This window comes from Labrus mixtus, chromosome 4 (genome assembly GCF_963584025.1).
Source record: "Labrus mixtus chromosome 4, fLabMix1.1, whole genome shotgun sequence".
Lineage (NCBI taxonomy): Eukaryota > Metazoa > Chordata > Actinopteri > Labriformes > Labridae > Labrus > Labrus mixtus.
In genome coordinates this window covers 13,372,558-13,398,813 of record NC_083615.1, presented here as the reverse complement: position 1 = coordinate 13,398,813, position 26,256 = coordinate 13,372,558, and the positions used below count along the sequence as shown (strand labels likewise).

Sequence of the window (26,256 nt, the reverse complement as noted above, 5' to 3'; positions counted from 1 at the left end):
GCTAAATATATTGCGATTTTAATAAGGGATATCAGTATATCAGGATATCATATTGTGTCCTGTCTCTTTAGAAGTACACAGTATAGTCACATGACAAGCGTTATAATAATGAGTTTTTTTAACACATAAAAACACTTTAAAGGGCTGATACTGATTGTTGTTGTTTGGGCTTTAAATGTCAGGAAAAAAGGTTACAAAAAACAAATCTACCATGATTGAAGACCAGATGTTTCTAAAATGATTTATTTTTATTGTCCAAACAACATATACAAGCAAAACAAGAGCCAGATTCTGATGTTTGGGAGTTTAAGTAGGCTATGCATTGGTTGACAGTGATTTTAATTAAACATTCTTCTTGATTGGTACTGGTTTGATTGGTTATGTTCAGTAGCTATTTGATTTCACTTAAACAAAACAGATGTCAACCTATGTTTTTTTACATGTGTCAGTTGGATAGCTATGCCAGCTAATGCTCCTCAATTAGTGCCTTAGTACATGATTCAGTTATACTGTACGTCTCTGTGGGAAATTACATTACATTCATTATTGCCTCATTGAAAGTGTTTAACACATACGCTTTCTTCCAAGGCAGACTTCTATATTTGTACATGTTTAATCTGAGGGGATCCTGTAGTTTCTTAATCTATGCCTACTTTTCCTTTCTCTTGTTCTTAAACATATTTTGTCAATTGAGCTATCTCAGTTGAGAAACATTTATAACGGTATAACGTTATTGTTTGTGCCATTACTGTAGTCCAATTACAACTTCTAGATGAAACTATTAAAACAGCAGAGGCATCGAAAAGCTTCACTGTTACATACCATTATTCACCAGCAGGGGGAGCTCATTGTTCATGGATGGTAGATGGCATTTGTATCTGTGATCTGTGACCTTTTACTCTGATGGAGGAGGGTTTATTGTCTTGAGTCTGTTTGCCATAAGTTACCCATAAGTTGTGAATTAATTTTGAGCACATTCTGCCATCATTAATTGATTTAGGCGTCAGCTGGGTGTGTCCCTTTCTATACTAGATCAGTGTTTGCAGGGGTTGATGTCTCCTCAGTGAAAGTAGATCAACTGGTTTATCTGTAAACATGACAATGAAAGCACTGGCTCGTCCTTCCATGGTCATCTCCTTGGAAACACGGCAGATGTGAATTGTTGCCTCAGTCTACAAAACATGCTCAACTCTCTGTCTTTTTACTCTGGTGGTTTAAAAACGACTTTTCCTTATCTGCTACGAGATATATGTTCTTCAACATGAAATGGCTTGTATGAGTTAAATATCGTTGTTCATTGTCAGGTCAGGTACGGACATTTCAGAATTTAAAAACCTCATTCATGGCCTGCACATTTTATTGAAGTACTTTGCAGAACATTTTGTTCTCAAGCCGTTTAATCAAATATTGAATAAGAATCATTGTGTCTCATCATGTGGTTGAACATTCTGGCGGATGATTAAGCTTTTTTTCTAGTTCTTTTGTAAAAATGTTATCTAACATTATCTTGATTTCATTATCACTCTTTACCCCATACATAGATTTCTATGTTGTTTTTGGTTTCTTTGAACCTTTAAACATAAATAAAGGTCAAAGGTAGCTTAAACATATTTGGAAAATCACTTTTGCTTAACCCTGATTTGAACCTATAAAGCAGCCTGCCATCATTTTAAGAGTTAAACATTAAAACCTCCTTTCTACAAAAGTTGAAGACAAAATTGACAAAAACTGAGCTGGCTAGTTACTATATATCTTCTCAGTATTTATGCCAAGTAAGGCTAAATGGCAGTAGCTTAAGCATTAAAGGTAACATATTACACATATTATACATTTTACCACGTTTTCTCTAACACTAATGTGTGTCCTGCCTGTCTACGAACTTCCCAGTCATCAAAAAGTCCATCCTCTCCGTCTTTAGCCTGCTACACTTTTCAGAAAATGTGTGCTCAAACAGGCCGTTTGGAGATGTTCCCTTCATGCCATCACAAAGGGCAGTAACCCCTCCCCCAGGGGGTGATGCTCCCACAGCTAGGTGTTTGTTCTGCCCTCTGAGTCTGCCTTTCCACCGTAAACAATAGGGCATGGAACAAGAAAGCCCAAGCCGAATCCCCTTCCAGAGAGGGGGCGTGGTCAGACACAGCTCATTTGCATTTAAAGCTACAGACACAGAAACAGCCTGTTCTGAGCAGGGCTGAAATAGAGGGGTTTATAGGCATGATCAAGTACAGGACCAGAGTGGATTAAGAACAAGAAACTTCACAGCCATGTTTCGGGGAGCTTTGAGACTTCTGAGAATGTGACCTTTAAGAAACAGAAATTAAAAAGCTATTCATCTTCTCATATGATCCACAACAAACCAGGGCTGTCATGAAACCAGAATTTAAACTTTGATACGATACTAGAAAATATCACATGATACTACTACCATTTTATTTTTGCCACGGTAAAGGAAATAGAATAGGCGCTCAATATTGTAACTGTCTAGTTTTTAATTACTCAAAATGAATAAAGAAACATAAATATTTGCCATTCTGTGAATCTGAAAGGACCACTGCTGCATTAAAATAATGGAAATTGTATCATGATTAATACACTTGGTATTGAAAAGTATCAAAGGATAAAAATGTTCTACAACCATGCAACAAACAAGCAACAAAACATTTTCCCCCAAAAAATGTCAGGCTGTTGTCGTCACCTTGATGTTGTCAGGCAAACAGCGTACACTTTAGAAGTATAAGCGCACTTAGTCAAGAATGTTTCCTGAATAAGACCCCTCATAAAACTGCAAAATGTCATCACACTTTAATTTTTTTTACATAAAACACACTCGATATAACATAAGTGAACTTTAGGGCTGTTGGCATCTGACTTTGTTTCATCAGAAAAAGACAGGCTAGCTGTTTTTACCCTGTTTACAGTCTTAATGCTAAGCTAACTTTACCACCTGCTGGATGTAGTGTTTCATTTAAGCAGCATCAATCTGCTCATTTACTGGCAGCAAGAAGCAAAAATCTGTTTAAATGTCAAACTACTCTAAAAAAATAATTAAAAAAAATCACACACACATTAGCATTTTGGAAACCATTAAAGATACAGAGATAAAGCTAAAAAGCGTATTTCCATTTTGCTCCCAGTAGGGGAGGGAATGAATTTAAATTACCCAACTTTAAGACTTAGATACATACTTTAAGCAGTTGATTAATTCATGAGAGTCTCAGTATATTCCTCTTGAGATATATACTCAGTTAAGCTCTCTTTATTATGAGAATTTGATACCACAGCACTGCATCCAAAATCAAAAGGGAAAATGAACACAGATGCTTTTAAGTAACATTTGGCAGCATCAGTGCTTTGTTGTGAGAATAATTAGAGATTTACAAAAATTGGTTATTATTGAATTGTTTTAGATAATGACTATATTTCTTTGCTAATGGATGGGGATTTTTTTTAAAGTAGATCTCATTCAAAAACATTGAGAACTCAAGAGATCAAAGGCTCCAGTCTGTTCAATGATCATCTCGCTGTTTTATATCCAACATTGCTTTAGTTCATGCCATGATCGTTAAGAATGCTGAAGCCCTGGGCTGTGTAGCTTGTTGACAAGACAGGTTAAAAATCCAATTAGTCTTTGGTTAATTTCAACACCTGACTGAGCTGTTAAAGATCACAGGAAGAGCATATGTGAGTTGTGCTTCAAGGCAGTTATTTTGGTTTCAGCCAAAAAGAGAAGAGTGGGAGAGAGAGAGAGCGAGAGAAAAAGAGACAGAGAGGGAGGGAGAGAGAGAGAGAGAGAGAGAGAGTTGTCCTGATCACGACTCTGCCAAGAAAGCTGAGTCACGAAAGACCAGAAATGAAAAATAAGGAGTATTAAAAATGAATAGGACCGGGGACATTTTTCACCTAATAAGCAGGAGGTGTTAGTGATATGTAAAAGCATCTGTCTGGTACGGGGAAGGGTTTGTTTGGTGGGGAGACAGATAAAGAAAGCTGTGAAAGAGCGAGAGTAAAGGTGAATGAGGTAAGCGAGACTTCTAGCTGCTGGAGGCGGAGGCAGAGATGACAAGCATGAAGCAGGGGGGGGAGTGATTACGTGGCCAAAGATGGGAGAGGCTGTGTCATCGTTGGAGAGCTGGGATACATGGATGTGTGTAGTACAGGGAGGCAGAGAGAGAGAGAGAGAGAGAGAGAGAGAGAGAGAGAGAGAGAGGGAGAGAGAGAGGGAGGAGTCGCGAGAAGAGAGGAGGCTTCATGGCGAATAAAACTCCACGCCCCTCTCTGTCGAGCATCCATTTACTGAGCAGCTGATGCCTGCTGCCTCACTGGATGCGTACAGACTCAGCAGTAAGAAGAAAACCTATGGTGTACTGGGTCTCGTGTGGATTTGGACAGAGTATACAAAGAGTATATCATTCTTGTCACCGTGGAGAAGACTATTTGGAAGACACTGGAGCATTTCTGAAGAGGTTTGTTGCATCATTTCAGCAAAAATGATCCACATTGGATGTATTTAACCTCAAAGGAAAGGAGTATTTATACCTGAGGCGCCTCTCTGCTGTGGGAAATCTAAAGAATTGATCCAGCTAATTAACACAAAGGATCAGTTTAAGAAAAGTGCTCTTTTTGCACTTAATCCACCAGGGATTCTACAGGTATTTCCCCCAAGCCAAGTTGCAAGCATGACCACCATGCAGAGGCTGCTGCAGCTGCCGGTCAACGCAGTGAACATTGTGAAGACGGTGCAGAGTCAGGTCCAGGGCCAGGAGGAGGACAAGAGCCCTGTGCTGACCCCTGACAACGCACAGCATTCCTGGTACAGCGCCCTGCAACCTGACGAGCTGCGACACCTCCGATCTGGAGGTTCAGGTGGTGGAGGAGGAGGGGGAGACCACGAGGAGCGAGCACCACTGGAAGACGGTGGTGGAGGTGGCAGTTTCCAGAGTCAACCTTTGCGGTAGGATTCTCCAAGAGGATGCATACATGTTCACAGGGCATTTAGCTGCTTCCTTTTCCAGGGCAGCTTACGTCCAATGCAACTGGATAGAAGCTTAAACTATTAGGAAAGTAGAAAATGTCATTAGTTCTCAGCTTTTGGGTTGAAATCGGTCAATTCCAAGTACAATGAGACAATAAGACAAACTATATCTTCAATTACATTTATTTTTATTTTACTGATTTTATTTCCTCCATTATATGAACACAATAGATGTTTTGCCTTGCTTCGGTTGAACTGCCTACTACACTTATTGAGATACAGAACATGTGACCAGGTTTGGCTTATGGGAAATGCTTCACTATTAAGGGACAAAAGCCGAAAAAGATAGTTTGAATACCTAGAGATGCACAACAACATTGGTTGAATATGGGCATCTGACCTGTTGACAGACGCTGACCCATCGGCAAGTAATGTGGCATGCACAGATGTCAGTAGCCGATATGTGTCTGTTGTGTCACATCAGATAAAAGTAGTATCAGCTACAGTAGTATACCTAACTGCTTATTCAGAGACACAATAAGTCACCTGTTGGACAAACTCAAATGAAAGACAGTTATGTTGGCAGTGAGAGAGCATTGTCATTGCTGCAATTAATACCTATTTTCATTACAATATTGATTAGTCTGCAGATTGTTCACTTGATTGTTCAAGTTGGTTTGGTGTGTGAAGGATAACAAAATGCTGAAAATGTGAATTTCACAGCATCCAAAGCCCTTTTTGTAAAAGTAGTTTGTAAAAACCAATTGTGAAAAACACTCAGTGTATAACTGTATTAAACAGAAACTGAATAGAATAGAACAGATGTATTTGTCATTTTACAAGTACACCTATTCAATGGCTGATTCTTGTTTTTTTACCGTTAACTGCTGGCAATATGTAAGATGGAAGTAAGGGTATACATTGCTTTATATTTAAGGATCGCCAGTCAAAAAATATATTAACTACTGTCATTAGTCCTCACAGTGCCCTGAAAGGTCTTAATAGACTTTACCCACACTAGATCATCTTTTCATGGAAATACAACATCAATATATCTTCATAGCTTTGCTGCAACGTGGCTGTTCAAATATCAAATGTACATACTGTTCAGTAAATCAGACTCATGTTATCATTCAAAGTCCATGGGAGCCGTTGTGCTCTTTAGTTAATTGGACTGAAAAAAACAGCCAAAGATGAACATCAAAAGTGGTGCTCTTCAGAATCACATTAGCTCAGAGAGATCAAAAATGACACTTCTCGACTTTATTGACTCATACATATAAACAAGAATATGCTTTTATGTTTACTGGATGAGGGTTTTACTGAAGTACACTCGTGGTTGGTTTATGCAAGCACATTTTTCATCTGTCACCAAGAAAAACAAGAAACTTTTAAAGTCTCTTCCAAAAGAGTCAGCTTATGTAAAACAGCCTTACCAGCTGCTTATGAATGCAAGCTTTTCTGTGATTCATGCAAATACATTTCCATATCTACTCCTTCTAATGTTTTTGCAGTCTCTCTTCTTGGTGGGCAAAAACGACATTGCGTCTCGTATCACTGAACACTGGACTTCTTCCGCAAAGAGTTTCCAGCTGGAGAGTCCTCCAGATCTCCTGGCCGGGTTTGGTGCCAGGTAACCTGACCACCGGTGTTCTCTGTTGTACCAGCGCAGGTTAAATAATTCAAAGCTGTTTGTAAATTCAGCTGTTGTTCGTCATGAGTACGGGACAAAATCCAGGGAAATAAGAGAACCAGTGTTGGGGTAGAATTACTGCGAGACCTTTGGGCAGGAGCAGTGAAGTGTGAACCCAGTCAGAGGGTCGTCTTTTTCCTGCAGGTGCTCAAGACAAAGCTTTATTTCAAAGATAATTCACTGAGGTGGCATTTATAGTTTTAGAAAATATATCATAGTTGAGAAGGGAGACTGTGAAGTACCTCGAGCAGTTAGAGTATTTTAGCATGCATGTTTTGAAAGCAGAACATACCCTCTAATCAGATACAGTTTTAAACATGATCATGAATGAAAGAGTAACATAAGATTTGATACATGAGTAAAAAAAACAGGTTATTCCTTGTCTTGGTCTTAACCATCAAGTTAACTTCCATCAAATTTCATGTAAAAAAAAGTCTTATAGTTAGTTTTTTATTCTACTGACAATTGGGTCTGTGAGACATCATCTCCTTGGCGTAGGTCAAACCATGTTTGTGCATGTTCGTCTGTGGTCGCAAATTGAGGATCAGTTTTACACGTTGACAGGTCTGATGTTTGGTCACTACCTCAGCAAATGTTATCAATGTTTCCAGGGCCAGTTTTAATTAGATCTTCAAAAACCTATTTGTCATCAAACAGGCTACACAAATCCCTGTCACTTTATTAATTAGTGAAGCCGATGAAGGCGGTAAATAGACACGTGCTGCAAAACTAATTAAGTCTTCGGTTGATATGTGTCTCCTCTCTACCATTACACTTTGTCACTTTGACAGTGTGAAGTACATTTTTAAATTGACCTGTCTATCATGGTTTCAGTAGTGATATGTTGTGTTTCTTTGAGTTTCTGTTCATAACAGCCAAAGAAATGATGTGAGTTGCATTCAGCTGCAAGGAGTGGAAGTGAGAGTGAGACACAGTATGAACAAGGTCAGAGCAACATCATGTAGCAGCAGCGTTGGGTCAATGAGGTCGTACTTTTAATGGAAAGTCGTTAGATTCTGCCCGGTATGATTCCCTAATATTGGTGCAAAGTAGCATGTCTTGAAAGAAGCTTGAACATCAAAGGTTATACGTAAGACTAGTTTGTAATTTCTCTACAACTTTGTTTGGATTGTCATGAAATGGATACAGACATTTATGGTGCCCTGACGATGAAGCCTAATGTAATTGGTAATCCCCCTGACTTCTCCCCGAGCAGTGCTATAAAGTTGACATTTTTGGTATCAAGGGTGAAATCTCCACATCTTTTTGATGCAGGTGTTCATGTTCCCCTCAGAATGATCTGCAGCACGTGTTGGTAAATCCAAAAGCTTTCATTTAGCACTAAAGTCAATTACTTTGGTTTTATGCATAGACTGTATAAAACATAGACGTAGCCTCAGTGACATCACACATTGGTTTCTGATGGGCGTTATGAAGGCGGTCGCCATGTTTGAAATAAAATCTCAAGCTAAATTTCAAGGCAAAGAAGTGGAGTCAATTTAGCGTCGGCGGTAGAGTACAAACATGGGAAAAAGAATATATAAACGGTGAGATTTTTTTAATACTACTTTGCTCTTTTTCTGTGTTTAAAGTTTGACCTTTGCTTTCATATCATGTCTTCAAATGTTGTAAGAAGAGAAACACTTCAGGTTTGACATCAAACGCAGGCGGTGGAGGAGTTTTCAGGCTGTCATAAAGAGACTAGTTGATTGAAATGTGTTCACAATTTTGGAGTCATGGCCAGAGGCCGCAACCCATCATCACAATTTCACAGGGAGAAATGAACCAGTGGGACCTTCATTTTCTGCTGGAAATCAGCATCAGTGTTACTCGTCCTCATCGCTGGGCCTTCATTGCTCTGGGCAAGTTATCTTTACATTTTTCACAGATTTACTTTTTAATTTGTTTTGGGACATGACCACTATAATATGCATCCAAGAAACCCGAGTCAGTTCACTGCCTGCCTCCCAAAATAATCAGGAGCAGCATTTTACAGATACTGTCTTTAATTTGACACTCTTTGATGAATTAAGGTTTTGAAGTGTGTGACAGAGTGAACTGTACTACTCATGCAATCTAATTATTAACACTTTAATGCTTGTTGGAGACGAAAGAGGACACATTGGTTAGCACACAGGACAACTTGCTTGCACACACACTCACACGCACGGCCACACACAAACATGCTTCTTTATTCGTGATAAATCAGCTGGGGTCTGCAGCGGCCTCCTCATAGACTGCAAGGCCTCCATTCCCTGCTGTCACACCACAAACACAGATTGAATATCTGTATCCCTTCATCAGTCTCCCACTCAGGCACATGAATAAATAAAATGTCTAACTCGAGTCGGATCATCTAGTTTGGAAATGGATTTTTTGGAAGTATTTTGGTATTCCTTGTATGTGATATAAAGAGCACAGCAAAGTTAAAACAAAAACAAAGGAAAGACTGTAATCAGAGTGGTTAATTTAGTGAAGTATTCACAAATGAGTGAATCCTAATATCACTAGTCAGAGAACATATTAAAGCTGCACACTCTTCTTATGTAAGATATCTACTGAATTAAATTATAAAATGTTCTACTAAGTTCCACCTTCTATTGATTCCAGTCCAGAATGATCTGTATTTTTTTTTTTTTAATATAAGGATGTAGGCGGTTTTAAGGCACCTGATTGTTTTGGATGCCCCTCGGTTTGCCACATATGAGACCAGTTATCACCGCAAACCAACAGGTGTTGCAGCGATGGCAGAAGGCAAGCAAAGATAACTGATTGTACCCGACCTAAAAATCCTTGGCATGAACTCCAAGATCAGAAACATGGTAAAACTAGGATAGATATTGGAGATGCTTTTGAAAAATATTGAGGTTAGTTTCAAGACCGATGCAGAGCTGGCTAAACACTGAAGCTTTCCGTGACCGTGACATGACAACCCGCGGTCGCATCGACTCTGGGGAGATGGGAGCGAAGGGGAGACAGCTCTATCTAATGTTTTGAATTTGGACTGCAGTACCAATTTTAAACACTAAGTACCAGAGTTACTTATCACTCCTTTAATGTGTTTTGCTGATAGAAAATGTTTTTTTAATCTGCCTCTGGATTAAAATCAGCCTACAAGCATGCATTTTAAAGCGCTGATGAGTCTGACACTGATGATATGTCTGACAACCAAAATCTACACAAATATAATGACTACATAAAAAGGATGATTTCAAGAAAGGTAAACATGATATGGATATTCAAATGTGGCCAAAAAACAACAAGCAAATTAAACCTTTTTTGACCTTTCTGAATAATTTATGCACATTTGGTTAAGAGGAGGTAAAAGAAAATCAAGACAAACCCTCTCGATGCCTCATGGCTTCAGTCTAACACTTAAAATGTTATGTGACATTTTGCAATATCCAGCTTATCAGGTCGACTTGATCCGATGACCAATATTTTTTTAAACTGTTGCACCACTTAAGTTGTATAATAGACAAACGTGGCGCATGGATTACATGATGTCCACTGTGTAACTCCAGTTACTGAGCCAGTGAGAGTGGCATGGATCAGGAGCAGACCTCTGTGTGTCTGCAGCTCAGCTCCACACACCTTCAGTCCCCTGTAGAAAAACTGTCAGATGTTACACATGCTCTGCACGAAGACAGGAAATCACTTAACACATTTTTATTGCATCCTGTGTTGCCCTGGAAACAAGTCAGAGGAGAAATGAGCAGCTTTGCAGTTATTTAATCACCCCGCCCACTTCCGACCAAACCCTCCCTTAATTCCCTTAAACCCACACCTTTAATGACGAGACGTTTAATATCTTTGCATGTGTTATTTCCTCCCTCTGTCTGTTAGTTTTGAGTTTAGACAAACTGGCACCATCAAGGACACCTCATAGGAACGATTAACATTCATAACGTTATCACGTAGTGAAGTAGTTTTGTCGAACCATTATAGTAATTGACTTGTTGATACTAAAAGTATGACAAAATGATGACACTGTATGTTTTTGTGCTTTCATTTCTTCAACACTTATATAATATATAATATATAATAGACCTACTCTTTTTGTCAAGTGTCTCGAGATAATACGCTATACAAATAAAGAAGAAGAGGAAGATTTACTTTATTGATCCCCGCATGGGGAAATTCTGTTTTACACTCTGTTAATAGTCATGCTTCACACACAAAAGCTGAAATATACACAAGCACAAAATGGAAATGGACTAATTGAGAGATGTCAGAGTGACGGAGCTGCCCACAGCGGGCGCTCCTGGGCTGGTGGTGGGTGGGGGGTTTGGTGCCTTGCTCAAGGGCACCTTGTCAGTGCTCAGGCACCTCTCTAGCTACCAGACCAACTTCCAGATTTTGGTCCGCACCGGGACTTGAACTAGCGACCCTCCGGTTCCCAACCCAAGACCCTACAGACTTAGTTACTGCCGCCCCGATTAAAGATCGATTGATTGATTGACGTGTCGCTTTCATATGGATGTTGATTTACGTCCATTGTCTCTCTTAAACAAAACCCAAAAATTGAAAGTTTGCCCGTATTTGCACATGGGCATGTTATATGCATCACCACAATGTATGGATGATTGTTAATATCTCAAAGGTTAATTAAGTACAACTTTAATTTCCTCCAAATAAACATACTACTTAATAAGCATTTATTTGATTTCTGCCGACAGAGTACGTTCAGTTTATATAAATGAAGGGCTTGGTTGTTGATTTAACTTAAAGGTTAACCAAAAGTTGTAATGAGCGATAAGAAAAAACAAGATAGTCCTGCAGGTTTAGATGTCTTGAACAAGATTCAAACCGTAAAGGAAATGTAAAGGCAATGTGAAGTAATTATTGTAGTATTTGGCACAAGAGATCTCAAAACAGTTTAAATGTTTGTTAGAAGTTGCCGTTGATCAGCATTTCAACCTTCAGTTAGCTGGCGTCTTTATCTTGGCAGCTGAAGCAGTGATCCTGTGTGCACTGCTCTGCTGCCTCTGACTAACCGTTGCAGGTTTTGGTTGAGCCTGCCGTTGTTGTTTATGTGTGTTTATATTGCAGCAGGGTGGGGATGTCAGCTTGGATGATCCACACACATGGATCCTGCTTCTCATGGGTGAAGTCGCTGGTTGTAGTCCCAACATCTTTAAAAAGGAGGACAAGCTAAAGTGGCTGCACAGTGACGTGTTTGCGTCTCTTGAATGTTGATTTATTTTGAAAAGCTGGTCATAATTTAACATTAACTATGTTTTAAATATGATCTAAAACCCTACCAACATGGTCATTAAACATATTCTCGTCTGTTTCGCCTGTTCGCCTTGACTACGGTCTAGTCGGAGTTCATTCGGGGGGAGCAGAGAGAACTCCCATGATTCTCCACCAGCCTCAATATATTTTTGTTATTGTTTTGATTGAGAGCCCACTGGCGGCAGAATTTACATACTTCTAAATGGTTCAAGGTGGTCATTTATAACTAGAATAGCATCTGATTAAAACACGGAATTATCTGTTTTACCTAATCTGATATATTGGTTGAACATCGGTATCAGATATCCGCTCTGTTGACAAACATCGGCACATTTGGGATTAAAGTGACATTCACAGATGTTGGTTGTCGACGTTTATCTGTTGCTCACATCAGCTTCATGCTGGAGAGTTAGCATACCTATCTCCTGATTCAGAGAAGAGGGGTTTATTATTTGGCAGAAGTCTCCCGTTCTGATTTGTTTTTCATGGTCAAACGTGAAAATGTTGGCAGTGTGGGAGTCTTACACCGTCTCTACTCTGAGAAAGATCAGCGGCATGCAGTGAGGAAGACATGTTCATATTTCAAGAGGAGGGACAGTTTGAATCAGGGGTTACCAAACTTTTCAGCTTGCGACCTCCAAAAAATAAGAATGCAATGTCCCCTGAGGGTGGTTAAGACATATAACATAACGCGTAACTAATAAACACTGGATACACAAAAGAACAACAGAGAAGAAGCTGATTTACAGTTCTAATGTGTCACATCGTCCACAGACTTCCTCTGATGGAGGCATGTTGTTTACTCTATCCTGCTAAAAGAAGAAGATCATGTCTCATGGATGTCAACATGTTTTAGGGATTATGTCACTTTCACATTATCGCGCTTTATGAGCTGCAGTTTCAAAGGTTTCCATATTTTTCAAGCCGAAGTTCCCACTTCAAAGAGAATAATTTCTGGGTCACACTTGCAGAATTTAATACATTTTGAGCCTTGAATGGAAAATTGTCAAACTGGTCTGTATTTTTTGTTTGAAGTCTGTGTAATAAGAGTTGTTATGGTGTTTACAATACTGCGAAGAGAAAATAAAAAAAAGAGTGGCGTGGCATGCCGTGAGCTAATTTGAGCGCTTTCCTCCCTCAGACACGACGACTTGAAGGAGATGCTGGACAGCAACAAAGACTCCCTGAAGCTGGAGGCAATGAAGCGGATTGTAGCTGTGAGTATGAATTATGGTTGACTTTGGGATTTCACTGATCAGCAGGTGCAGCTGCTGGTTGAACGAACAACACAACATGAAGCATCTGAAGATTCAAAACTTGTTCTTTAAACTGAGTTTTAGTAAAAAAAAAAAAAAAATGCCTTCATGGGTGATCTTATACAAACTAAAACTGTAGTGAAGTTAGGATCCTGAAAGTGAAACACACAAGCTGCACAGTCAGCTGTTAAATATTCATAATCTGTGTGGGAGTCTTCCTTCTGAAGCTCCACGCCCAGCTCCTCATTCATCTTCCCTGCAGGACCGAGACGATAAAAGTGAAGGAAAAGGAGCGAAATGAGAAAACACAAGATAAAACAGAAGTTGAAGCTTTCGCTGCAAATGATTCACACTCTTAAAAATGCCACCTTGAGTTCTCAATGCTATTACTTTCTCTTCTCGTGCGTGTATGTGTGTTTCCTGCAGATGATTGCCCGGGGTAAAAATGCATCAGATCTCTTCCCTGCTGTGGTGAAAAATGTGGCGTGTAAGAACATCGAGGTTTGTAATGAACTCCAGTGTCATGGTTCTTCTTCTGTCATTTCTCTAGAGCTAGCTTGTATGAGGCAAACAAAAAGTTGCTGCCTGCATTAAAAGCTTTTAAATATTTCATGTTTTGTTTTGCTTGCATATAATTAATGCATCATCTTATCACGTTTATAAAGCCCCAAAGGATCATGCTTTATCTCACCTGAAAGTAATTGAACTATTCTACATAACTTCTACAGGTGAAGAAGCTGGTCTACGTTTACCTGGTGCGTTATGCCGAGGAGCAGCAGGATCTGGCTCTGCTGTCCATTTCAACATTTCAGCGAGGGTTGAAGGTACAGCCGCTTTTATACGACACTATTCAGGCAGATTTTCTACTTCAAAATGTGGATGAATCTAGAGAAAGGTATACTAGACGTCATTAGCAGCTTGTTATCTTCTCAAGTGGTCCACCACTTTGTTTTTATGGGACTGACTGCCACTATCTGTTCAAACAGTCATTGTTCCCATTGCTGTCATTGTGAGGCCATTAGCATGCTAACATTAGCGTGTATACTCTTTTTGTTTTTCTTCAGGTTAGTTTCTGCACAAACCTAGTCAATCCTGGCAGAAATGTAACTTATAAAGTTATCTCTCTGTATTCTCTGCAGGATCCAAACCAGCTGATCAGAGCCAGCGCTCTGCGAGTTCTCTCCAGCATCAGAGTGACGATCATCGTGCCCATCATGATGTTGGCCATCAAAGAGGCGGCCTCCGATATGTCCCCATACGTCAGAAAGACAGCTGCTCACGCCATCCCTAAACTGTACAGGTAACGCACCGAGACTTTCTCAGCACTCAGGATCCAATTAGAAGAAAGAAAAAAAATCTTACTTCACTTATTTTGTGTGTAAAGACAGAATTCCAGTCAATCACAGAGCTGACAGACGTCCAGCTACACTCACATTCACACCTACGGGCAATTTAGAATAGCCAGTCACACTAACGAGCATATCTTTGGACTGGTGGGGGGGAACCCATGCACGGGGAGAACATGCAATTGCAAGATTCGAACCAGGAACTCCTCGCTGTGAGGCAAAAGCGGTAACAACTGCTCCACCGTGCAGCCTTCTTATCCACTTCAGTATCAGTAAAAAAGAATTTGCCTTGTAGTTAGCGATAGAAATGTTGCCATTGAGCATTCTATAGCATTGATACCAGAAACTAAAATAATACATACATTATAAAAAGAGAGTCCTGATCCAAAGTTTGAGAACCACTCTGCTAAGATCAAATATTATTCTGACTTGTTGTTGTTTTTTGGCGGTGGGAGGTTCATCCTGCAGAAATCATTTTCTGCTCTGGCTGGTGGGAAAAAAAATCAATTTGTTTTATATTTGATCCTATAATGTTACTAAGTTGTTCTTCCTTAAACGTTTCTTGTTTTATACACATAAAATATTTTGTTCACCTCTGCTCTCAGTTTGGATCCAGAACAGAAGGACCAGCTGATTGAAGTCATAGAGAAACTCCTCGCTGACAAAACTACGGTGAGTATTTGCACTGCTGACCAGATATTTCTCCACAGGACTTTTTCTTCCCAACAAAGGCAAATACAAGTCTGAAAAAACACAGAATTCACAAAGTAATAAGAATTGAATTCCATGCCTCAGTTGACTCAAACTGTATCAGTTGTTTAACCAATCTTCCTCTGGTTGTAGTTTTTGCATAAAATGATGAAATATTCCTAAAATAACAGGCTGTAGAATTGAATCTACAAATTGAGGTTTCTTGTTGAACTCGAGGTATGATTTCAGCACACAGGCACAGGCTCAGTAATCCTGAGTGACATCATGTGCTCTCTTGACAAAACGTATCTCAGAAAATGATCCCAATGTAACCACCAGTTGTGTTTGTAACTGTGCTGCAGCTGGTGGCAGGAAGCGTTGTCATGGCTTTTGAGGAGGTTTGTCCGGAGCGCATCGACCTGATCCACAAGAACTACAGGAAGTTGTGTAACCTCCTGATTGACGTGGAGGAGTGGGGGCAGGTCGTCATCATCAACATGCTGACCCGCTACGCCAGGACCCAGTTCTTAAACCCAAACATGAATGTGAGTAAGAAACAGAAACAAAATGAAAAGCCCGGCTTTTAATTAGGACAGGCCTCAATACTAGACGGGCCTTTACATTTTCTTTTTTCTTTTCATTTGTGAACAGCAAAGATGGGAAAGACTTCAAAATTGTAAATTTACACCAGAAAAAAATATGTTGAAGTTATTGATAAAAAAAGAAGTTCAATTACAAATCACCAATTAGTTCTTGATTTGTAAGACGGCCCAGCTCTGCTAACCTGCTTCACTGTGGGAGGAAAGAGAGCGAGATAGAGAGAGACCCCTGATAATATAATCACTAATGGGTGCTGTACTGGCCTGTGGAGCTGTGTGAACATCAGATTCTCTTCAGTTGTTTAATGACAGACAAACAGACATGTTTTGGGGAGCTCTGAGACTTATTTAAACATGTTGAAAAAGAGTCAAATATGTGACCTTTAACACTTTCTTTGTATTTTGCCACTGCTTGTACAGCCATTATTTTATTTATACTATTTTATACAACATGTTCAGTGGTTTTTACAAAGATTTACACAGACAGCTTGCTTTGTGATCCCTTAAAAGAATATGGACCATAATCCTAAATTAGTGGTTTTGTGCTGCCACCAACAACATATTTACACAAGAATAGGATTTTATGAGATTACTAACATTCGGTGTACAAGTGCATGTTTTTTTGCACGACTTCTATTTGTTTGGATTAATTATGTTTTTCCAGGTCTGTCATTATGACCCTGCAGAGGCACAAATTGAGGCTGTCCTGTCATTATTTCCTCTTTCAATAGTTGCCAACTTTTGATATTTTTCTTCTGTTTTTATCCGTTTTTTCAGACCCACCTGTTGACTTATTTTCCCATAAACCGCTAGAAACTAAATTGAGCAATTTTTCATGCTGTGTTGGAATATTATTGTTGCAGAAAAACCCCAGTGTATAAGGGGTGATAAATTGGTATAACCGTTTGGCTCTACAGGAAGTCTTATGATAATGCTCCCCACACACCGTGTTGCTGTTTTTTCTTCTTCTAATATATTCAAGAGCAAATTACCATCTGGTGACTTTTATTATTATCCGCAACTACTTTCCATGCTAGAGAAAGTCTGTTTCCCACATCACCGTTTCATCAACCCTTTCTCTGCAGGAGTCTCTGCTGGAGGAGGGCAGCGGCGGAGACAAGACCTTCTACGGCTCGGACGAAGATGAGGACGATGAGGAGGAAGAGAAAGATAAGAAGGAAGAGGCTCATGCCATGGCCAAGAGGAAGCCGTACGTGATGGATCCAGACCACCGACTGCTGCTTAGGAACACCAAGCCGCTCCTGCAGAGTCGCAATGCTGCTGTGAGTCAACTGCACTGTTGATTGTTCACATAGCTTACATCAGTTCAACAAAGAGCAGCCTTGAGACAGTTGCCATGGTAGAGCTTATACAAGTTGCTTTCTCCAGCATTACTTTATGTCCCATTGGTAAATACTGAGGGTTTTTCCAGGACCAACCGGGCCTGAGCTCGAGACCAGTTACCTCCTGTACATAACGTTGTTAAATACAACACATGTACGTGATCATGAAGTGTGCTTAGTTTACAATACAGGCAGACTCAAAAAAATCAAAAAGGGACGCATGGCCAAGTCCTCACATTGGAGAACAACAAAGAGAACATTAACAACTACTTCACTGACTTTGTGGCTTATTTTGAGTCATTTTAGTCAGATACAGCCAGAACACTTTTTCTAGATAATTGAAGGCTATCCACATTTCCTGCCCGTGCTTGTGCTCGTGCATGAGCAACTGTACTGTACCGAGCCACTCCTCTGCGAACCTTACCTGGGCCAATGATGTGTACCGTGCTTGAGCATGGAACGGAGCGCTCACACTAGTCAAATGAACTGGACTTTAGGGGTGAAGCGTGCTTGGGCACAGTAGGGATTACCTAGTGTGAGTGCGACCTTATAGAACCAGAGACAAAACATTCAGGGTCACACAATAGACTACACATTTGAAACTATATTAGCATCTTGTGGATGAACCACCCGCTGAATGATGAAAGTGTCTGATGTGTGCAGTTTAAATGGATTTTCATTTGTAACACTTTGGTGTTTATACTGTAAAACAAGGACTTTCATAGGTGGTCCACAGGCTCAGTCACCATTGTTTTACCATTAACCAGATACTAACTCAAAGTAAATCTTTGAGGGATAATATTTTTTTTTAATTCATGCTACATTACGTCTGCTTTACCGACCTTTGAAATCCAGTTTAGTTTCTTGTATGTTATGTTTCACGCACTATTCTGCCTACAGCTGTAGCCGAGCTGCTATCTTCAAGGTGTTTCAACGAAGAAGCTCTGATATCCCCACTGTTGCCAAGTGCCCAACACCAAACAGATAAAATTAGCAATCAGATTAGCACCTAGCTGCTGAACATGGGGAAGCAGTTATCAGCTGAAGAGACGACTTTTCCCTGAAGTAAGAAGAGGCCGAAAGCAGAGATAAAAAGAAGAGCAGATATTGGACTGAGAATAAGAAGACTCAAAGTTAATGCTAGTGCTGCTCCTCCAACATATTTATATGGTAATACATACTGTGTTTAAAACTTTATGTGCAGGCAGAAAAAGTCTTTCAAAGCTGCAACATGCTGATTGAGTTCTTAGAAAACCTGAAAAAGACACAGAGCCTTTTTTGAATAAGTCATTGACAGATTATCTGCTCAGTTCTTTCATGCGTATTCAGCACCGAGGCAGAATAAATCAGACACAATCCAATCCTGAACAGTGATGCATTTATGTAGGGCTGTTGCTTTAAAGTTATTGTATCTTCAATGGAGAACAAAGACTGAGTTTAAATTAATTTCTAAACTTTCTGACAGACTTAAGGTCGATATATACGACAAGGCAATACACAGAATCAATCAGTCTTTATTTTTGTAGCGCCTACTTTTAACAAAAGTTATCTAAAGACACTTTACGAAAAGGGAGCAGATACTCTTTGATGTATTATTGAAAGACACCAAACATTAATCTAACATGAGCAAAACAACACAGCAAAGATTTTGCAAGGAAAAGTAGCAAAGAAATGAGAGCACAATAAGAGTTCATGGTTTGAAATGCAAAATATATAGATAGTTCATTATTTTTTTAAAGTGGATAGAGTCAGAAATCAGGGAGAGAGAGAGGGTGGAAGGAGCCACAGATCAAACCCGAGCTGCCTGCTTGGAGGGCCTTAGCCTCCGTACATGGGGCGTTCGCTCTCACCACTAGGCTACCAGTGCCCCATAGAGAGCTAATTATAATGAGGCAACTGTACCAGTGTTTCCAACTCTGATATTTGTAGCAATTAATAATTACTTCTGACGTTGATAAAACCAAGAGTTTTTATTTTTCAGAAGAATCAAGCTGGGAAATACATTTATAAAAGATTTCAGCTTGGACAATTTTTGACTCTTGTAGTCACAAACATTTCACTTGCACTGACTGCACCATGTCTCTTCAGTATCAGTCTCATTGCATAGTTACAGTATAAGCTACATGTAATTTCTGTAGGCTTTCTTTTTAGTAGTTTGACTACAAGTGTGCTGATTACAGAAGTGTATGCAATCAGCTCAGAGACAGATACATCATTACTCAATCTGTACACATACTACTGTACACCTTTATGACAGAGTATCTGCTCGTGTTTACATCCTGCAGCTTTGCCTGTGAATATCTTCTAATCAGTCATTTTTCTGTTCATAAGAAGTTAGAGACATTTCACCCTGTTTAGATTTCAAACAATGTGAGGTCAGGACATTTCATTTTACATTTATGAGACGGTATCCCTGGGGACATTTTACCACCCCTCCCTTGTTTCCTCATTCCAGGTGGTGATGGCTGTGGCTCAGCTGTATTTTCATCTTGCCCCAAAAGCAGAGGTTGGGGTGATTGCCAAGGCCCTGGTCCGTCTCTTGAGGAGCCACAGGTGAGCTATAGTAGCTCTGACTTTTACATTTCAGTACCATAGCAGGGTATTCTAAAATGAATCTCAGTGGAGTCAGTCAAACCAGCAGTATGAGCCATTTCTAATTGTTAATGTGTCTGAGAACGGAGCTGAGGGTGAAATATGATGCGAGACGCGCATAAAGAGAGACATAGAACAAGTCAAAGTGTCAAAAAGAGAAGCTGAATGTGATAAGAGAAACCTATAATAACCATGAAACTCAGCAAAGTGGAAAACACTCTGAAAAAAAAAACAGGACAAGCGAGGATAGTAAAATAAATCTCTCCAGCCCTGAAGCAGCGAGTGAAATTAAACGGGGAGCAGAGTGAGACTGAGGTAAACATGAAAGCATAAACCATGAGGAGTGATGGTGACACATCAGTGGCTCCGTGGCTGTTAGTCCTGAAAACTGTCAGCTCCTTATTGAACAAGTGCTCCGGTGGCTCAGGGTGTGTTTGTAATGGGATCATCACTCAGCAGCGACCTAACAGCAGCCTCTCTCTGTGGGGGATTTGTCAGAAATCCATTGTACTGTATGATATGTTTCATCAGGCCTAATTATTAGCGTGGAGTTATCGGTGGCACAGCTAAACCATTGCAACAACAACAAAAAAGGAAGAAATGAAAATGAACACCATCAAGTTCTTTTAAACCATTTTTAATTGGTCAACGTTTTTAGACCATCTACAAGCAGATACTCAAATGAAGATGCAGATGTAAAGCTCATTTCACCAGAGTTGTCATGTCAGAAAAGGTTATCTGTTTATGGTACGCATGAAGATAAACATGTCTTTTCCCTTTATGACATCACAAAGGGCAGTAGCATCCAAGCCCTTCCAGAGAGGGGCGTGGTCAGACACAGCTAATTTGCATTTAAAGCTACAGACACAGAAACAGCCTGTTCTGAGCAGGGCTGAAATAGAGGGGTTTATAGACATGATCAAATACAGGATCAGAGTGGATTTAGAACAAGAGACTTCACAGACATGTTTTAGGGAGCTCTGAGACTTCTTTAAACTTGTTGAAAAGGAGGAGAATATGTGGCCATATAAGGCCATCATTTCTTGTACAGCAATTATAAAAACTTAAAATAAAATTGTGAAAAGTTTGTACTGTCAAGCTCACTTACTGTAGATATAGTCATGGCTGCAAGATCTGTGTACCATTTCCATTTAGCAACTGAAACGTATAGCATGTTAGAAAAATCTGATTTTCTTATCTAGTTAAGCTTTCTGGTAGCTTACGTTATCTAGGGTTGGGCATTCTGACACATTAACGAGCTGATGACATCTGATGCATTTGTTAGTGATGTTTTATCCTGATTATTTATGATTATCACTACTGATGTGATGAGATGTTGACCTCTATCATGGCCAAATGGTTTATTAATGGGCGGCTGTGGCTCAGTTTTTAGGTGTGACATGTGGTGTAAAAGCGCTTTGAGTATCAGAAGACTAGAAAAGCGTTATACAAGCTCAAGTCCATTTACCATTTTTTATTTCATAACATCTTAGAATATTCATCTTTATTATAACCCTGAATTTATTTCTATGAATCTCTCTTCTGTGTCTGTGTCCTGTTGCAGTGAAGTCCAGTATGTTGTTCTTCAAAACGTAGCAACAATGACCATTAAGAGACGGGTGAGTCACATCTTTTAGTACTGTGGATGGTTGTATGTTGGGATGGAAATCAAATTTTCAAGGCCTTACCCTTTATTACTTTTTGACTTTTTCCTGTTTCACAGGGGATGTTTGAACCGTACCTGAAGAGTTTCTACATCCGCTCCACGGACCCAACTCAGATAAAAGTCCTCAAGGTGCTTTCTATTGTGTCCTTTTATTGAATCTTAGCTCTGACTCAATGGAAGACTATTGATTCTCTTAACTCAGACGCATGGTGGTTTCATGTACAGTACATCGGCCTATCATTTTAAACCCACTTACACCGTGTTGTTTGGTTGTTACAAGCAGCAATGTTGAACACTTAATCAAAGGATGGTGTGACCTTGCTGTGCTTAATGAAGGTTCAAGCAGGTCCTAAGCTTTAGAGATCAACTTGAAATTTTAACATACTGAAATAATGATTTTAATCAGAAGCTTTGTCACTGGAGCAGGTTCTTGAATTTGAGTTATGCTATGATAAAGCAGTCTACAGCATTTATTGCAGCGTTCAAAAAACATATTTTTCTTTTTGTCTTTCGCAGCTGGAGGTCCTCACCAATCTGGCCAACGAGACAAACATTTCCACCATCCTCAGAGAGTTTCAGGTAAAGTGCAACATCAAGTTGGATACTTTCTGAAGAGAGACATGGAGTCCCTTCATGCTGAAAGACAGATCTGCAGAATTTATATTTGGTAAAGTGATTATAGACGAACTCTATTATTAGTATGTGAACATTTATTTTTGCAGACATACATTAAGAGCATGGATAAAGATTTTGTGGCCGCAACAATCCAAGCAATCGGCCGCTGTGCTACCAACATCGGCGAGGTCAGAGACACATGTCTGAATGGCCTGGTGCAGCTGCTGTCTAACCGAGATGGTAAGTATGTCCTTGTGATATTCTTTGAGTGGTACACATTGCAGTATGCACAAAAACAAGGAGGGAATTAATTGTGTTGGCCATAGTTTGAAAATTTGCAACGATATGTTTTATTTTTTTTGTTACATTATATTCAAGCCTTCGGATGCATTTGGGTAGAAAAAATTGAATTTAGCAGATAAGAAAAGTGTAAAGAAGGTTTAAAGATTTCAAGGATAAGTTAAGAAATGTGAGATTAATTCATAAACACAGTTTGTAACTCAGTTGAGCATGAAGATAAAGCAATTACCATTCAGTGTTTGTTTATGAATTCATGAAGGGTTTTCTTCTTCTTTTGTGCAGAGTTGGTTGTAGCTGAGTCAGTGGTGGTTATTAAGAAGCTGCTGCAGATGCAGCCGGAGAAGCACAGCGACATCATAAAGCACATGGCCAAACTAACGGACAACATCCAGGTGAGACTGCCAAAAGTCATACTGTTTGTTTAAACCTGACCTTTTGTAGCAGGAGTTCCATCTCCCTCTATAACAAGTAGAAGAGGTAGACGCACACAACCTTTTTTATATTTGATTGAACCTGCTCTCAGGTGCCGATGGCGCGGGCCAGCATCCTGTGGCTGATTGGAGAATACTGTGAACACGTACCCAAGATCGCCCCGGATGTCCTGAGGAAGATGGCAAAGTCGTTCACCAATGAAGAGGACATCGTCAAGCTGCAGATCATAAATTTGGCTGCCAAGCTTTATTTAACCAACTCGAAACAGGTTGGAATGACACGTTTTTTATTAAACAGTGTGTGCAATGTAACCAGGATTCTCTATGGAAACATCACCCACACAAAAAAATTATGTTAACTTAAATACTTGAGAAAAAAAGATTTAGAATAGGTGCTCTCAGATTTTTTGGATTTTATAATGTTTTTGGTAAGATCACAAATGAATGCCCCTTTCAGACTTTTTGAGACATAAAAACCATTCATTATTTTTAAATCTTTACCAAAAACTGCTATACCTATGATAACCTATGCCCACAATACTCACCTCTGTGCTCATGGCAACTACTTATACTATTACGTCACCACTTACCACTGGTGGAAGAAGTGCTCAAATCTGTTACTACGGCTGAAACACCGGGTGTAACAGAGGACAAGCATCAAAATATCCAGGACAGCTTCTTTCTACCAACTACTAAGAACATAATTAAAACTACCTAGCAACCAGCTAATTCCTCCTTACTACTTAGAAACACCCAAGCTACACCACGGCAAGCCTGAAATTCACCTTTGAAACTTCTTAGCAACATCTCAACAGCTACAGAAAAAGCTGTGTACTAGCTACAGCCACCTTTATGAGACTTCATTAGCCAACTAATAGAGATGCACCGATACCACTTTTTTGCAAACCAAGTACACGTACAAGTACTTACATTTGGGTACGCACCGATACCGAGTACCGTTACGAGTACTTAATGCCCTGATCCGCATCTGTTTCTTTGGTCAAAAGTCTCTGAAGCACGGTCACAGCAGGAATTACATCTGATGCTAAAGCATCGGACGAGCTCACTTTTCGGGTTAACTCCTCAAACGGATCCAAAACAGACAACGTTTTTTCCGGAAGTGTCCACTGGTGCGCTGTAAGATTGTCGGGGAGTTCATATTCGGAGCCAAATATTCCCAGAGAGAGACTGTAGCATGCAGTACGTGCTATTCCAGCGCGTCTGCACGTCTTGTTGGAGTCTTCTTACGGGCTGGTTGAGCTGCAGCTGAATGTCTTCCAGGCGGGAGTAGGCTAATGCCGAATGTTTAAAATGTCCAACAATTTTACGTCCGACTGACACCGCGTCAGCTACACTCCTCTGAGCCAAAAGTCCTTCGTTAACAGCTAGCTGTAGCGTGTGAGCCACGCACGGAAGGCTGGGGAGTGCAAAGTTTGCAGTCTGCTCTTTTGTCGTCATCGTTTACGCTGAAATATCTCCACACCGCTGACATCTCGCTTCTCTCCGCCTACCCGCTCAACTGAATAGAGGCGCACGCCCGCCGCAAAGTGGTATCGGTGCCGTTGTATCTGCGTAGTTTTACGAGTACGAGTATGAGTATGAGTACGAATACTGGTATCGGTATCGGGTCATCCCTACCAACTAATTATCCACGTAGTGTTCACTGTCTTTAACTGATCCTGTCAGACATTTTAAAGTGGTTTGACTTGCTGACTGCAGCTCATCTTACAATAAACACAACCACACATGAATGAAAGCATGAGCTGTCAGATGGCAGGTATTCTCGTTTGTTCTGTCCTCGTCACAGGTCTCGTTCATATCCTCTCCTCTCACAGACTAAACTGTTGACGCAGTACGTTCTCAACTTGGCCAAGTATGACCAGAACTACGACATCCGTGATCGGGCTCGCTTCATCCGCCAGCTCATTGTCCCGACAGAGAAGAGTGGAGCGCTCAGCAAGTACGCTAAGAAACTGTTCCTCGCCCTCAAACCTGCACCAGTGCTCGAGTCTCCATTTAAAGGTAAAGAGGCCGTTTCAAAATAAATCATCCAGGGAAATATGCCAATAACTCCAGGACTTTCCTGTGAAGCGTCATGCTTTTAATTATTTATTTTCAGCAACAGCATATTATGATAGTAGTTGTCTTTATATCCATGGGTACCCTGCACACAGAAACTGCTAAAAGCTAATTCTACATACTTTCAGAAGGACTAATTTTCCGAAATATAGTCGGCAGCTTACTAAATGTTTCCATGACAACATTTCACTTTCTGTACACTTCACTTAAAGCCCTCAAGTTACAGGAAACATTTTTTTTTAAATGTTAAGCATGAGTTCCTGCTTCATAAAACATCTACAATAAGAGTTACTGTAACTCTGTTTGTAGTTTTAGTTTTGCATTCTGGATTCCCCTTTTTCTTGTACCGTTGCAGATCGAGACCACTTCCAGTTGGGGTCATTGTCCCACTTGCTGAATGCCAAGGCTGGCGGCTACCAGGAGTTGCCTGACTGGCCTGAAGCCGCCCCAGACCCCTCCGTGCGCAACGTGGAGGTGAAGGAGTCTGTGCGTGCAGTGGGAACAGTAACATACAGAGACACAGGGGCCCTCTGGGGTCTCCAGGGGCCCCGAAAGGTGGAGGGGAGCAACGTTTGCTCCTGCCCCAGAGCAGTGCCTCAGAGGGGCCGGACAGAGTCACCAAAGCTTCACATCCAATATAACATTAACTCCAATATAACATTGATTCCTCTTTCATTGGCCATCTTTCATTCACTTATATCTCATTAGCATTAACAGCTCATCGCTAACATGCATCCTGTTTGGCCTCCATCAGTCTCCAAATGGATGATGCTTGTCAACAACCCCCCCCCCCTCCATAGTTTAGAGGAGGATTAAAAGGCTATATTTAAAAACTTCTGATTCCCTGTGAAAACCTGAAGTGAACTCCTCAACCTCTGTGCTGCACCTGCTTCTGTTTGGCAGCAGCTCACTCGCCCCGTCCAGGTGATTTCTCACCATTGTTTGAGCCAATAGCACATGATACAAAAACAAGCCAGAACCCAAGTTTTCTCTACAATTTTGTATAAACAGGACACTACAGCTCCTGACATCTAGGATCATGCCAATACTTTTATAAGATGCTGCCAGTTTTGTTTTCAAAGTCTATATTTCCAAATTTCCAAGTAAAAAAAAATATACAAGTTATATCCTCCTGAACAAAGACACTTGAACATGAACAAAAGTGTATCAGGAGTACACAACACCTCCTTCTTTATAGCACCATCCTGCTTCACCAGATTCCCTCCTCTCCCTCTCCATGCCATCCCCTTAATGTGCCATCGGTTCATAACTAACAATGTGATCTGAATGAAGACATGAAATCAAAACTTGAGTCCGTCACTTCTGTGTACATAAAAAAAAAATCAAGACTTAACTCCACAAAAAACACTTGATTTTAAATTCTAGGAGTGACCTCAAGACTTGATTTTGTTGTCATATTTGTTGAGTATTTCTAA

General features: G+C 40.2%; 1 protein-coding gene across 7 annotated transcripts in view; it reads left to right on the top strand.

Annotated features, from left to right (window-relative positions):
• Positions 1 to 26,256, top strand: part of LOC132972828 (AP-3 complex subunit beta-2) — a 43,985-nt gene that overhangs the window by 869 nt on the left and 16,860 nt on the right. For 2 of the 7 annotated variants that reach the window (XM_061035935.1, XM_061035936.1), the window contains exons 2-17: positions 13,045 to 13,120; positions 13,586 to 13,660; positions 13,888 to 13,983; positions 14,299 to 14,459; positions 15,111 to 15,177; positions 15,558 to 15,740; positions 16,880 to 17,077; positions 19,593 to 19,690; positions 21,294 to 21,348; positions 21,453 to 21,524; positions 21,912 to 21,974; positions 22,118 to 22,250; positions 22,593 to 22,702; positions 22,834 to 23,010; positions 24,577 to 24,763; positions 25,176 to 25,306. In XM_061035935.1, the coding sequence (XP_060891918.1) occupies positions 13,045 to 13,120; positions 13,586 to 13,660; positions 13,888 to 13,983; positions 14,299 to 14,459; positions 15,111 to 15,177; positions 15,558 to 15,740; positions 16,880 to 17,077; positions 19,593 to 19,690; positions 21,294 to 21,348; positions 21,453 to 21,524; positions 21,912 to 21,974; positions 22,118 to 22,250; positions 22,593 to 22,702; positions 22,834 to 23,010; positions 24,577 to 24,763; positions 25,176 to 25,306 (1,882 nt within the window). Of the gene's footprint in view, positions 1 to 4,223; positions 4,952 to 13,044; positions 13,121 to 13,585; positions 13,661 to 13,887; positions 13,984 to 14,298; positions 14,460 to 15,110; positions 15,178 to 15,557; positions 15,741 to 16,879; positions 17,078 to 19,592; positions 19,691 to 21,293; positions 21,349 to 21,452; positions 21,525 to 21,911; positions 21,975 to 22,117; positions 22,251 to 22,592; positions 22,703 to 22,833; positions 23,011 to 24,576; positions 24,764 to 25,175; positions 25,307 to 26,256 lie in introns of those variants that run through there. The other 5 variants (XM_061035931.1, XM_061035930.1, XM_061035932.1 and 2 more) reach the window with 5 other exon arrangements.